Below are 11,187 nucleotides of genomic sequence, written 5' to 3' on the forward strand. Positions count from 1 at the left end.
AAGAACATTCCAGAGAGAATGCAGGGGTGTGGGGCCCTGCACAGTCCGTTAGTTTTATCCTAAGATGTAGCTGTCATTGTCACATGAAGCTGATGTATTTAGTAATGTTTTCAACAGGTGTGTGCTTAGTTCAGTCTACAGGTATCTGTGGACTGAAGCAGTAAAGTCCAAGTAGAGAGAGAGCTGAGTTACAGCCAGATGTGGCTCGAGGTAGATTTGCCGTGGAGGCCTCACAACAAGCTGCCGCAGCCTTTCAGTCTTTAGTCTTCTGATCTTCTGTGCCCTTGCTCTCTGCAGGAGATGAATGGGGTGCTGAAAGCCATGCTGTCAGAGTGGTTTTCTTCGGGCTTCCTGAACCTCGAAAGGGTCACCTGGCATTCACCCTGCGAAGTACTTCAGAAGATCAGCGAGTAAGTGTACAGCTTGCCCTGTCCCTGGGACCAAAGCCAGTGTCCATTCAGATGACATCTTGTTTCAAGTCACAGCCTGGGTCTCCATAGGATGTCATGACAGGGGCATGGCCCAGAGGACACTCAGTCTGTGGTAACCCAAGCTCAGTCTCACATCCTCCCACGTAAACCAGATCAGCCAAGGCTCACTGCGACAGAGCGTCACCAGACCAAGCTTCCGTGTTAGCAATCAAAACATATATCTTACCACTTGTGAAACGATCTCTGCACTACAGTGGGCACAGAACACAGTCTACCACAGGCATGCACATCCTGACCACAGTCACGTCCTGTGGGACCATGTGACAGTGCCTGCTGGCCTCCCCCACGCTGGGGAAGCACAACAGTAGTCCAGTGGGGCTGAGCAGTGGCCGGTGGGGCTGAGCAGTGGAGGTGGGGCTGAGCAGTGGAGGTGGGGCTGAGCAGTGCAGGGTGGGGCTGAGCAGTGGAGGTGGGGCTGAGCAGTGGAGGTGGGGCTGAGCAGTGGAGGTGGGGCTGAGCAGTGGAGGTGGGGCTGAGCAGTGGAGGTGAGGCTGAGCAGTGCAGGGTGGGGCTGAGCAGTGCAGGGTGGGGCTGAGCAGTGCAGGGTGGGGCTGAGCAGTGGAGGTGGGGCTGAGCAGTGCAGGGTGGGGCTGAGCAGTGATGAGAAGGGCAGGGCGGCCTAAGGAGCCATGTTGAATGTCACAGCATGAACAGCACATTCCACCACGGGCGTCCACAGTCAAGCAGGGTGTCCAGCAATGGCATCGAGTAGCTTTGTGTTTTGAAACAAGTGTTGGGAATAAGAATGCCAATTTCTTTGTAAAACGTCCTCAACGTCCTCATCAATGCTGTTTCACTCAAAAGTAGTTTTTAGCCAGGTGCCGGTGGCTCTTGCCTATAATCCTTGCTTCTTAAGAGGCTAAGATCTGAGGATCGTGGCTCAAAGCACTTTCCTGGGCAAGAAAGTCTGTGAGACTCTTATCTCAAATAAACTACACAGAAAGCCAGAAGCAGAGCTCAGGCTGAAGTGGTAGAATGCGCTCCTTGAGCAAAAGCAGTTCAGGGACTGTGCCCAGGCCCTGCATTCAACATTAAAAAAAAAAAAAAAAGTATTTTCTTTGACTTTTCCTGGTGAGTCAGTGAAAGCTGTATTGAAAGGTGCACTGGGCTGTAACGGGTAACACGCATAGGGATGAGGGATTGTTACTTCACTTGTAATACCTGTTTGTCTCTGTCCCAATGCTGTCCTCCTCAGGGCCGAGGCCGTGCATCCAGTGAAAAACTGGCTGGATATGAAGCGCCGTGTGGGGCCCTATAGGAGGTGTTACTTCTCTTCTCACTGCTCCACCCCTGGCGACCCCCTGATTGTTTTGTATGTGGCGCTGACCAGTGACATCACCAACAACATCCAGGTACCTACAGCCAGCCACTTCAGGCAGGATAGGCATCCTACTTTGTGCATGTGTGTGCCTCGGTTTTCTCTTCTTAAAATAAATTTCTTGGGGCTGCAAAGGTGGCTCAGTGGTAGAGCACTTGCCTTGCATGCCCGAGGTCCTGGGTTCGATTCCTCAGCACCACATAAGCAAAAAGAAAAAAGCCGGAAGTGGCGCTGTGGCTCAAGTGGTAGAGCACTAGCCTTGAGCTGAAGAGCTGAGGGACAGCACCCAGGCCCAAAGTTCAGGCCCCACGATAGGACCCAAAAAATAAAAATAAAATAAATTTCTTTGAGTGGAGCCCCAAGGGCTCATGCCTGTCCTGTAATCCTACTCAGGGGGCTGAGAGCTGAAGATTATCTGGTCAAGAAAGACCATGAGACTCATCTCCTGTTAACTAACATAAAGCAAAAAGTGGAACTATGGCGCAAGGGTATAAGCCTTGAACAGAAAAAGCTCAGGGATAGCACTCAGGCTCTGAGTTCAAGCCCCAGGACTAGCACAAAAATAAGTGAATAGCCGGGCGCTGGTGGCTCACGCCTGTAATCCTAGCTACTCAGGAGGCTGAGATCTGAGGATCATGGTTCAAAGCCAGCCTGGGCAGGAAAGTCTTATCTCCAATAAACCACTAGAAAACTGGAAGTGGCGCTGTGGCTCAAGCGTAGAATGCTTGCCTTGAGCTGAAGAGCGGAGGAACAGTGCCCAGGCCCAGAGTTCAAGCCCCACAACCGACCAAAAAAAAAAAGTTAATCAATAATTCCTTTGAATTTTAGTGGACTTTGTGATTGGGTAAATAAAATCAGCAAACAGGTAGCATGCCCAGATACAGACAGGCAAGCAGGAGAGCATTCACTGGCTCTGTAAACTTTTGAGTTGAGACAGGTTGAGGTTTGTCCCAGGACATTACTGTGAGGCAGGAAACAGTTGTTGTAGAAGGGATAGCAGGATGGATGCAAGGTTTAGCTGTCCAGCATTAGTTGTCCAGTGTGATTGAGAAATTTAGGAAGTGGAGCTGTGGCTCAAACGTGGTAGAATACTAGCCTTGAGTGAAAAAGCCAAGGGAGTGCAAAGCCCTAAGTTCAAGGCCCAAGACTCTCTCACACACACATACACACACACACAAATTCAAAGGTAGACTTAGGACCACGTTTCTGCTGTGGGCCAGGTGTTGTTGGTCAGGTGGAGGTTGTGACACAGGCTGGCTGGTCCCTTGCTGTGGTGAGTTGGTCTAGAGCCATTTGGCAGGAAGATCTGATACGTGGCACAGCCAGCTGGTGATCTGGAGTCTGGAAACAAGAGCACAGCTGGGTGCTGATGTTGTTGTTTAGCATACAGGGGGTTTCATTCTGACATCTCCATCAATTTGGAGAGCGTATCCCCATTAGCTTCTTCTTTTAGTATAATTGCAAATGCTTTCCACCGTGGGCTTTCTAAGCTTGACCCATCTCTCAACATCACGAGCTCCCCTCCACCCACTTTGCTGAAGATGACGGGATTTCCTTTTTCTAGTTGGCTGAGTAATATGCGTGGCATGTATGTGCCATGTCTTCTGTCATTCTCCCATGGCTGGTACCTTAGCTGATTCTGCTGTTTGGCTATGGTGAATGAAGCTGTACAAGCATGGACATGCAAGTGTCTTTCTTGTGTATTGATTTATAGTGCTTCACATGCCCAGAGTAGCATGTCAGGGTCATAAGGTCATCTTTGTAGTTAAGGAACCTCCATATTGATTTCCATAGTGGTTGACTCATTTACATTCCCAGCAACACCATACGAGGCTTTATATCTATCAGCCGTTTATATTTCTTCTGAGGACCGTATGCTCATTTGCCCGTTAATTGGGTTGTTTACTGTTGAATTTTTGTGTGTTCTGAATGTTAACTCATTGTCCATTGGCTAGCTGGTGAAGATTTCCTTTCATTCCGTCACTGTTTTGCTGTGCAGGAGCTTTTCCGGAGAGGAGGTTTTAGTGGAGGGAAGGCAAGCTAGGGAGGTGAGGCCTTGATCTGGCGCAAGGACACAGCGTCAGGTGTGTGTGGGGTCAGCAGAGGCCGCTGGGAAGGTGAGTGGATGAGAAGGTTGCACACAAGGCAGGCCCTGGCCTGGGTTTCCTCAGGAATTGATGAGGGCAAGTGAGCAGGTATTGTTAGCACCAGGAGGAAACGTGCAGGTTTCTCTGTGCGGAGGAGTTGTTAGGCCCCCTCTCTGAGGGGCTTTGGCAGCGGGTGTCAGTACAGAATGCACAGCTAGGCCTAGAGGAGTCACCCCTGAGGGCCTGTGCTGGGGGAGTCTGAGAGTCCAGGTGGGCACTGGTGCTGGGTTGTCTGCAGCTGCCCGTCATAGAGCATGCTAGAAAACATCTAATTGCACACGCACTGGGCTGCTGCTGTGTATTTAAGGATTGGGGTGGGGTTACACTTACTGTTGAGCAGCAGCTCTATGTCCGCAGTCCACACCTGTATAGCATCAAAACAGCAGGTTAGATGTTCTGGCCTCAATTTAGACATGTGAGAGCCGAGGCCTGGCAGAGCATCAGTCCTGTGCCAACGTGGTAGAACAAGTAAGGATTCGAACACAGCCCACATCCTGACCAGCCCACCCGGATCAGAGTAGCTGCAGGCAGAGTGAGGTCCGATCTTCACATGCAGGCGACACATCTGCTTCCACATGCCTCTGTGCCGCCCCGTCAAGTGGCCGCCAGAGCTTGAGGGCTGAAGGACCTGCAGCCCGTGGGGGGTTCCCCTGAGTGGCTCTCCAGCCTGAGTCATTTCTTAGATGGCTTGAAGTCTGTGTCCCTGTGATGATGTGTTTTCACTTAGGAAAAACAGATTATTGGCATGAAATCAAAAGGCACTTAGAAAAGCCATACAAAGGTAGATTTTGAAAAAGAAAAACAATGTCAGACTGTATGGCCTGCTGAGAAGTCTGAGAAACTGAGTTCAGAGAGGAGCGAAAGTCACTAACGGGCAGAAAACCAGGCCTTTGAAGAAAAGGAGAAAAAAAAAAATTCTAAAGAAATTACCACGTGCAGCCAATTTGCCTTGACAAAGGCTCGGCACGGTGTGCCCAGTGCTGCAAGGACAGATGACGCGAGCTACAGTTCGCAGGGCGGCCTGAAAAAGACAAAAAGAGGCGTTAGTTACTGCTCGAGCTTGCTCAGGGATCTCAAAGCAGTGAAAAGTGACACCGCGCCAAGCAGGCCGCAGGGGACCTTGCAGAATCGCTACCTCCGAATGCAGAGCAGCATTTGCACGGGCCCCCATTTCCTTGAGCGCTGCCCTTGGACCTGGAGGGGTGGTGGTGAGGAGTGAGGGCCACAGGCCGCCAGGTCACCATGTCTGTGGTTTCCAGGCCATCGTAAAGGATTGCCCTCTTTCGGAGACAGAGGACAAGAACAAGATTGCTGCGGCCATCTTCTACTCCATCAGCCTGATCCAGCAGGGACTGCAGGGTGTGGAGCTGGGAACGTTCCTCATAAAGCAGGTGGTCAGGGAGCTGCAGGTAAGCAAGCCCCGCAGAGGCACCTCCCCGTCACGGCCAGGCCGGCAGCGAGCCTGCGGGTGTTGGTCTCCCAAAGGTGGGAGAGCAGCTGTGCTGGAGGACACAGGAGAGGCAGGAGGAGAGGACCCGTTAGGAGTCCAGCTTCCTGGTGGGCTGGAGCGTGGTGCGTTCTGGCCACCGGCCAGGGCCGCCTCCCGTCACTCACAGCCATCCCCGGCAGCATGGTCCAGTTCCCGGTTCCTCACTGAGCCTGGCCTGTGCGGGCGCCCCACCACATCTGCAGCCCCGCTGGCCTCTCTCCCCCATCGGTGTGGGTGTGGCCTGGGTGCGGAGGCTAACCCAGGGTGAGAAGGTAAAAGTGTTGGCTTATGTTGGTCTCTGCCTTTTCTTTGCCGCCTGTGTGCCATGAGTGGTGAGCTCTGGGCCTAGCTTTTCCCAGTGCCTCCTGGGGGATGGGAGAGCCACGGTGACTAGAATCTCATCCTCCGGATCGCCGGCACCCAGCCTGGTTCAGTCCAGGGCCCTGTGGCAGCTCTCCCTTCCTGGGACCTCAGTCAGACCGCTTGTATTCCGTTGGGAATCGGCCTCTTTATTGGCACTGCGGTTTATCCCCAGAGGTAGTAGCATGCCACATCTGGTTAAGTTCACATTTCCTTTTGTTGCTGTTGTTTTTAGTTTGTTAGTACTGGAGTTTGACCTCAGGGACCTTACAGGAACTCTGCTTACAGGAACTCTGCACACTCCAGGCTTCTTGGCTTTTGTTGTTTTTCAAATAGAGCCACGCTTTTTCCTCTGGCTAGCTTAGCATGTGATGCCTAGTTACACATCTAGCCTAGCAGGAATGATAGATGTGTACTACCATACCTGCTTTTATTGGTTGAGATGGAGTCTCTTGAGCGTTTGGCTTAGGCTGCTTTTGAACCACAGTCCTCCTGATCGTTGCCTCTAAAATAACAGATTACAGGTACGTAGGACCTTTTTCTTTGCTGACAGTGTTAGTGAGGCTGCAGGGAAAGGGGAACATGTTAGGGTAGGAAAGGCAGGAGACTAAGCGTAGAACCTGAACTCTGTGCAATCTGCGCACAGTCTATTTCTGAGGTAGAGTTGGCTCTTTGGCCCAGGAACCTCCTTGGTTTCCTCCATTTCCTCGAGCCTCAGCTGTGAGCCAGAAAGCCCCAAGAACCTTGATGGGATATTCTACGCAAAACCTTGGGAGCTGCCGTAGGTGCCCCGCGGGGGCGGGGCTCGTGAGGCCAGATCCCAGTGTAGTTGGCTATTCCAATATTATTGGATCACTAACATGGTATTGTTGGATTTTAAATGACGATCAGAAAATGTTCACAACATAAACTCATAGTGCAAGATATAAGCGTCTAAGCCATATAAAACTGCCAGAGAAGAGCAGAGGGCAGAATGTCCTGTCAGAGTGCTGGCCAATGACCGTTTCCTTCTTTCACAGTGAGCTCGAGTTTACAACCCGAAAATGCCAGATTTCGGGAAATAATCCTTGAGCTCTCTATAAAGCTTGCACAGTGATGATGAAAACATGTGTGGTGACAAGCCCTTCCCACCCCTGCTCTGCCCCGTCCACCCCGCCCCTGCTCTGCCTGCCGGCAAGTAGCTGGGCCGTCACCAGCCACTGGTCGGCCCCCATCAGCCTTGGCTCTGGCGAGGAGGGTGGGGGTGCCGAGGGGAGAGAAGGTCTGAGGTCAGAAACCACAGCTGCCACACCCGCCACAGGCCCGCTCCCATGTGAGCCAGGCGCCCCAGCCTCCATCTTGTTCTGCCAGTGTTCCTTCAGTGTGCGGATGGAGGTGCCACTTTAAAGGCCTCCCTAGGGACTCCAGAGCCCTCCAGGGCCCGCACAGACCAGATTCCACGTAAGTGTGCCTTGAAAGAAGAAGAAAAACACAGTAGCCCACCCCCGATGTCACGGCAGCCACACCACGCCAGAGGCGATGGCCGTAGACTGAGAGGGCTCCTGCCACGCGGTGCTGCCTCTGCTGAACCTCTTTTCCCACCTCCTTCCCTGCCCCTGCTGTACAGAAGGAGTTCCCTCACCTGGGGGCGTTCTCCAGCCTGTCGCCCATCCCCGGCTTCACCAAGTGGCTTCTGGGGCTCCTGAGCCTGCAAGCCAAGGAGCACGGGAAGAACGAACTGTTCACAGACTCGGAGTCCAGGGACATCGCCGAAGCCACGGGCGGCCCCGCTCACGAGACCCTCAGGGCCTACCTGAGCAGCAACGAGTGGGTGAAGTCGGCGAAGCTGGTTTGCGCGCTGCAGGCGCCCCTCATGAGGCTGTGTGCCTGGTACCTGTACGGTGAGAAGCACCGCGGCTACGCCCTGAACCCTGTGGCCAACTTCCACCTGCAGAACGGGGCCGTGCTGTGGCGCATCAACTGGATGGCGGACAGCAGCCCCAGGGGCCTCACCAGCTCCTGTGGCCTCATGGTCAACTACCGCTACTTCCTGGAGGAGACGAGCACCAACAGCGTGGCCTACCTTGGCTCCAAGACCATCAAAGCTTCCGAGCAGGTCCTGGGCCTGGTGGCCCAGTTCCAGAAGCACAGCAAGCTCTGAGCCTGCCCCCAGGGGCCGCCCCCAGGACAGGGCGTGTTGTGGGTGGGACCTACCCACACCCACTTCTCACAGGCGCTGAGTGGAGGCGCAGCTGGGCTGTACCACCCTCCCTCGGCAAGGTGCTGCCCTGGCGAAGATGCGCCCCCTGACGGGGAGGGTGCGGTGCCCGCGCCCCGGGGGCCCTGGGCCCTCCAGAGCCTCTGCTGCCGCCTTTGGTGCCAGGGCGTCTCACCAGAAGCAGGCTGCGGCCCGGATGAGAGCAGATTCTCCTGCGGGCGACATCAGCCCGCCATGGCTGTTCGGTCATTGTTCTCCACGCAGTACAAAAGGAAAGCTGCGTTGCCTTTTACCAGCTCACTTGCACGGCTCAGAACCGTGAAAAGTTCCAGACTGTACGTAAAGTACATGGAAGACGTGTCTGCGGGACACCTCTGCTGGGTTTTAGGCTTTAAAATCACGGTGATTCAGGTTCATAGTGAACTAAATAGTAAAGAACAAGTTTGTTCAATAAAGTTTTCAGTGTGATTATTGGTTGTAAGATTCGAGTTGTTGTAAGGCTGGGATCAGCTCTGAGATGTCTGCGGGCCATTCCCCAGCCCTCCCGTGCTGATGGGGCTGGGGGTGTGCACCGAGAAGAGATGCAGAGGTGCCTGCACTGCTCTCGGGAAGAGACGTGTGCACATGTGTGCTATCTGACCCCATCTGTGGTCACGTGTGGGTAGGTGTTAGTGTGTGCACGGTACCGTGTCTATATATAAGTGTGTGTGTGTCTGCTGGAAGATACATTGTCTGCATTTATCTCGGGCTGGTTCTGTGCGTGTGTGCGTGCGTGTCCAGCATCAGAGCACGTGCACACAGGCCCCTTGCCCTTCCTTCCCTCCATTTTCCCAGGCTCCTGTGGCCTGCTGGCTATGGTGACGCAGCCTGGGGGATGGCCCAGGGGAAGTGGTTTGGGGCCTCTGCCCTGCTTCAGGCTGCTCCTGGCACTGGGAAGTTTTGCAGGAATGGCAGCCCCACCGCCTTCCAGACCCCCGCCCCCCCAAAACGCAAATTTCATTCACCATCTTCTCTCGGCTTTTGGCATAGGTCTCAAAGACCAATGGCCCTCTGTGTGTTCCCCGCCCACCTCCACAATGCCCTGGGTCCATGCTGAGTCCTGGGACTGCTCCGGGCAGCTTGAGCACACCGGCTGCTTCCCACGGCTGGGGCCTGGGTGCGGAGGGTGGTGACGAGAAGGTCCAGGGCTGTGGCACTCAGGGACTTGGGGGCGCTGCAAGTCTCTCTGAGCAGCTCCTGAAAGGGGTCCACCCCGTGGGGCTGAGACCCTCAGTCGTGCGGTGCCTGGGCGGTGCTCTGCTGATCGTGGCGCTGCCGCAGCGACGTACATAAAACATGCCCGGCGCACAGGGCTCTGCTCTTCAGGGCCTCTCAGACCCACAGCCACTCCCAAGACCACCTAGCAGCAGGGCCCTGGGGCCTGGCCAGAGCCCCACCTGTCCTCACCTCCAGCCCCGTTTATCTGGGAGTCCGGCCGTGGTGTCTGGCAAGGGAGCACCGGGAGGAGCCGGTCTGCACCAGTGGCAGGGCCCGTGCCATGCCTGCCCGGGCCAGGTCCAACCCAAGCCGGGCTGTCTCCGCAGGGGTGGCGAGAGCAGCCTTTACGCCACGGGGGCCTGGTTTGCTCAGGCCTATGCAGCCCCCAGCCGCCCTTGACTGGTGCTGTTCAGACCCCTGACCCCAGCCCCATCCCTGCTTGGGATGAAAGGGAAGTGAAAAGGCCTTTTCCAGCCACCCACCCCGCCTCTCAAAGCTGCGCCTCATCCCGCACCCCTGGACCTCCTGACTGTGTACACGGGTCTCTGGTCTCGGCCCTGCATGTGCTTGGCTCCGGTCGCTGCCTGCATGGGGCACGTCTCCGGCCCTGGCTGTCACTCCGGGCTCCGTCCCCTCTGCTGCCCCTAGGTGACGCTGCTGCGTCTGCCCCTGAGCTGCGGGCCAGGGGGAAGCCCAGGCCTGAGGCCTGCGGAAGGGGGGAGCGGGAAGAGCCAGCCCTGGCTCTGGGAGTTCAGTTGGTGCAGCATGCCAGGGCTGCCCATGCCCGCCGCCTCCCCTCCTCCCACAGCTCAGGCCTCTCTTCCCCCCTTCCTCCCAGGTCCTGCCCCCCCAACCCCCCCCCACTGCGCTGGGCTGCCCACAGTGGGGTTCTCTGGTCCATGCCGGGGCCATCTCCGGGACTGTGGACACCTAAGGCCTCAGCTGTGGGGATGGGTGGCCGTGAGGGGGCCTGCCCTCACTGACCAGGCACCCGTGCAGGACTTTGTGATGCAACAAACAGGCCATCCTGGCCCCTTGTCTCCCGGCTCCCCTGCCATCAAATTGGGGGGGGGGAGTGTCCCCTGGGGGACGGCCAGCTCCACTGCACCTGCTCCTCCCCCACCAGCTGGTCACCTCTGCCGCCTCGCCACACCCGGCCGTCCATCATCAGGTGAGGCGGCCGGGGGCCGGGGAGGGGCCGGGGAGGGGGGCGGCCGGCTCCCCGGTCCTGGATAGGGCCGGCTTGCTCCTCGTGGGGTCTCTGTGAGTGCTGTGGCCGGGACCTCGGTCTCCCAGGCTGTGAACCGGGCTCTCCCGGAGAGTGCACGATTCATGGAGGCCCCGCACGCCTGATGGTCAGCCAACACCCGGGCCTTGTCCGCGGGCCCTGGAGCTGGGCCCAGGCCCTCCTCCGGGGCCCTGGCAACCGTGCTCCTCCGTGGAGGGCCGGCCCCTGAACCCTGGCGGCCACGACCGTTCCTTTGGCTCTTGGTGCTTGCCGGCTCCGTTGGCACGGGGGTCCGCTCAGGCAGGGCCTGTGAGGCTCACCCCGGAATGACCTCCTGGCCACCCCTCTGCCTGCCACAGTGGACACTGCGCCCCCGGCCCCTCAGCTCGAGTGCCTCCCTCGTGCCCTTCTCTGGGCAGCTCACGCCCATGTGGCACGTCGCGCTGTGCGCCGTCTCCCCGCGGTGACCCCCTTGAGGCTGGCCTAGCCTCCTGTCCACCGCCACGGGCAGGTGTGGCCATGTGGCCCCCGCCAGCTGGTTTGCGCCTTCCCCCATCCCTGCAAAGCCCAGGCCAAGAGCGTGGCTTCATGGCTAAATCCACCACACACACACACACACACCCCAGACACACACACACACCCCAGACACACACACACACACCCCAGACACACACACACACACCCCAGACACACACACACA

The 11,187-nt window shown here is 56.5% G+C and overlaps 1 protein-coding gene across 1 annotated transcript; it reads left to right on the forward strand.

The window, feature by feature from the left end:
• Positions 1–261: 261 nt before the first annotated feature.
• Positions 262–8,073, forward strand: Mlycd (malonyl-CoA decarboxylase). The gene is made up of 4 exons (XM_013012924.1): positions 262–410; positions 1,687–1,843; positions 5,216–5,365; positions 7,412–8,073. Exons 1-4 carry the CDS (start codon positions 301–303, stop codon positions 7,943–7,945), a joined length of 951 nt encoding a protein of 316 aa, XP_012868378.1. The 5' UTR covers positions 262–300; the 3' UTR covers positions 7,946–8,073.
• The last annotated feature ends 3,114 nt before the right edge of the window (positions 8,074–11,187 follow it).

The sequence above is a fragment of the Dipodomys ordii genome, unplaced genomic scaffold (assembly GCF_000151885.1).
Source record: "Dipodomys ordii isolate 6190 unplaced genomic scaffold, Dord_2.0 Scaffold18, whole genome shotgun sequence".
In the NCBI taxonomy this organism is placed as follows: domain Eukaryota; kingdom Metazoa; phylum Chordata; class Mammalia; order Rodentia; family Heteromyidae; genus Dipodomys; species Dipodomys ordii.

Coding starts and splice junctions, on each gene's coding strand:
- Mlycd (XM_013012924.1), top strand. CDS start 301: ATGAATGGGGTGCTGAAAGCCATGCTGTCAGAGTGGTTTTCTTCGGGC. Junction 1,844..5,215: donor ACATCACCAACAACATCCAG/GTACCTACAGCC, acceptor TGTGGTTTCCAG/GCCATCGTAAAGGATTGCCC. Junction 5,366..7,411: donor AGGTGGTCAGGGAGCTGCAG/GTAAGCAAGCCC, acceptor CCTGCTGTACAG/AAGGAGTTCCCTCACCTGGG.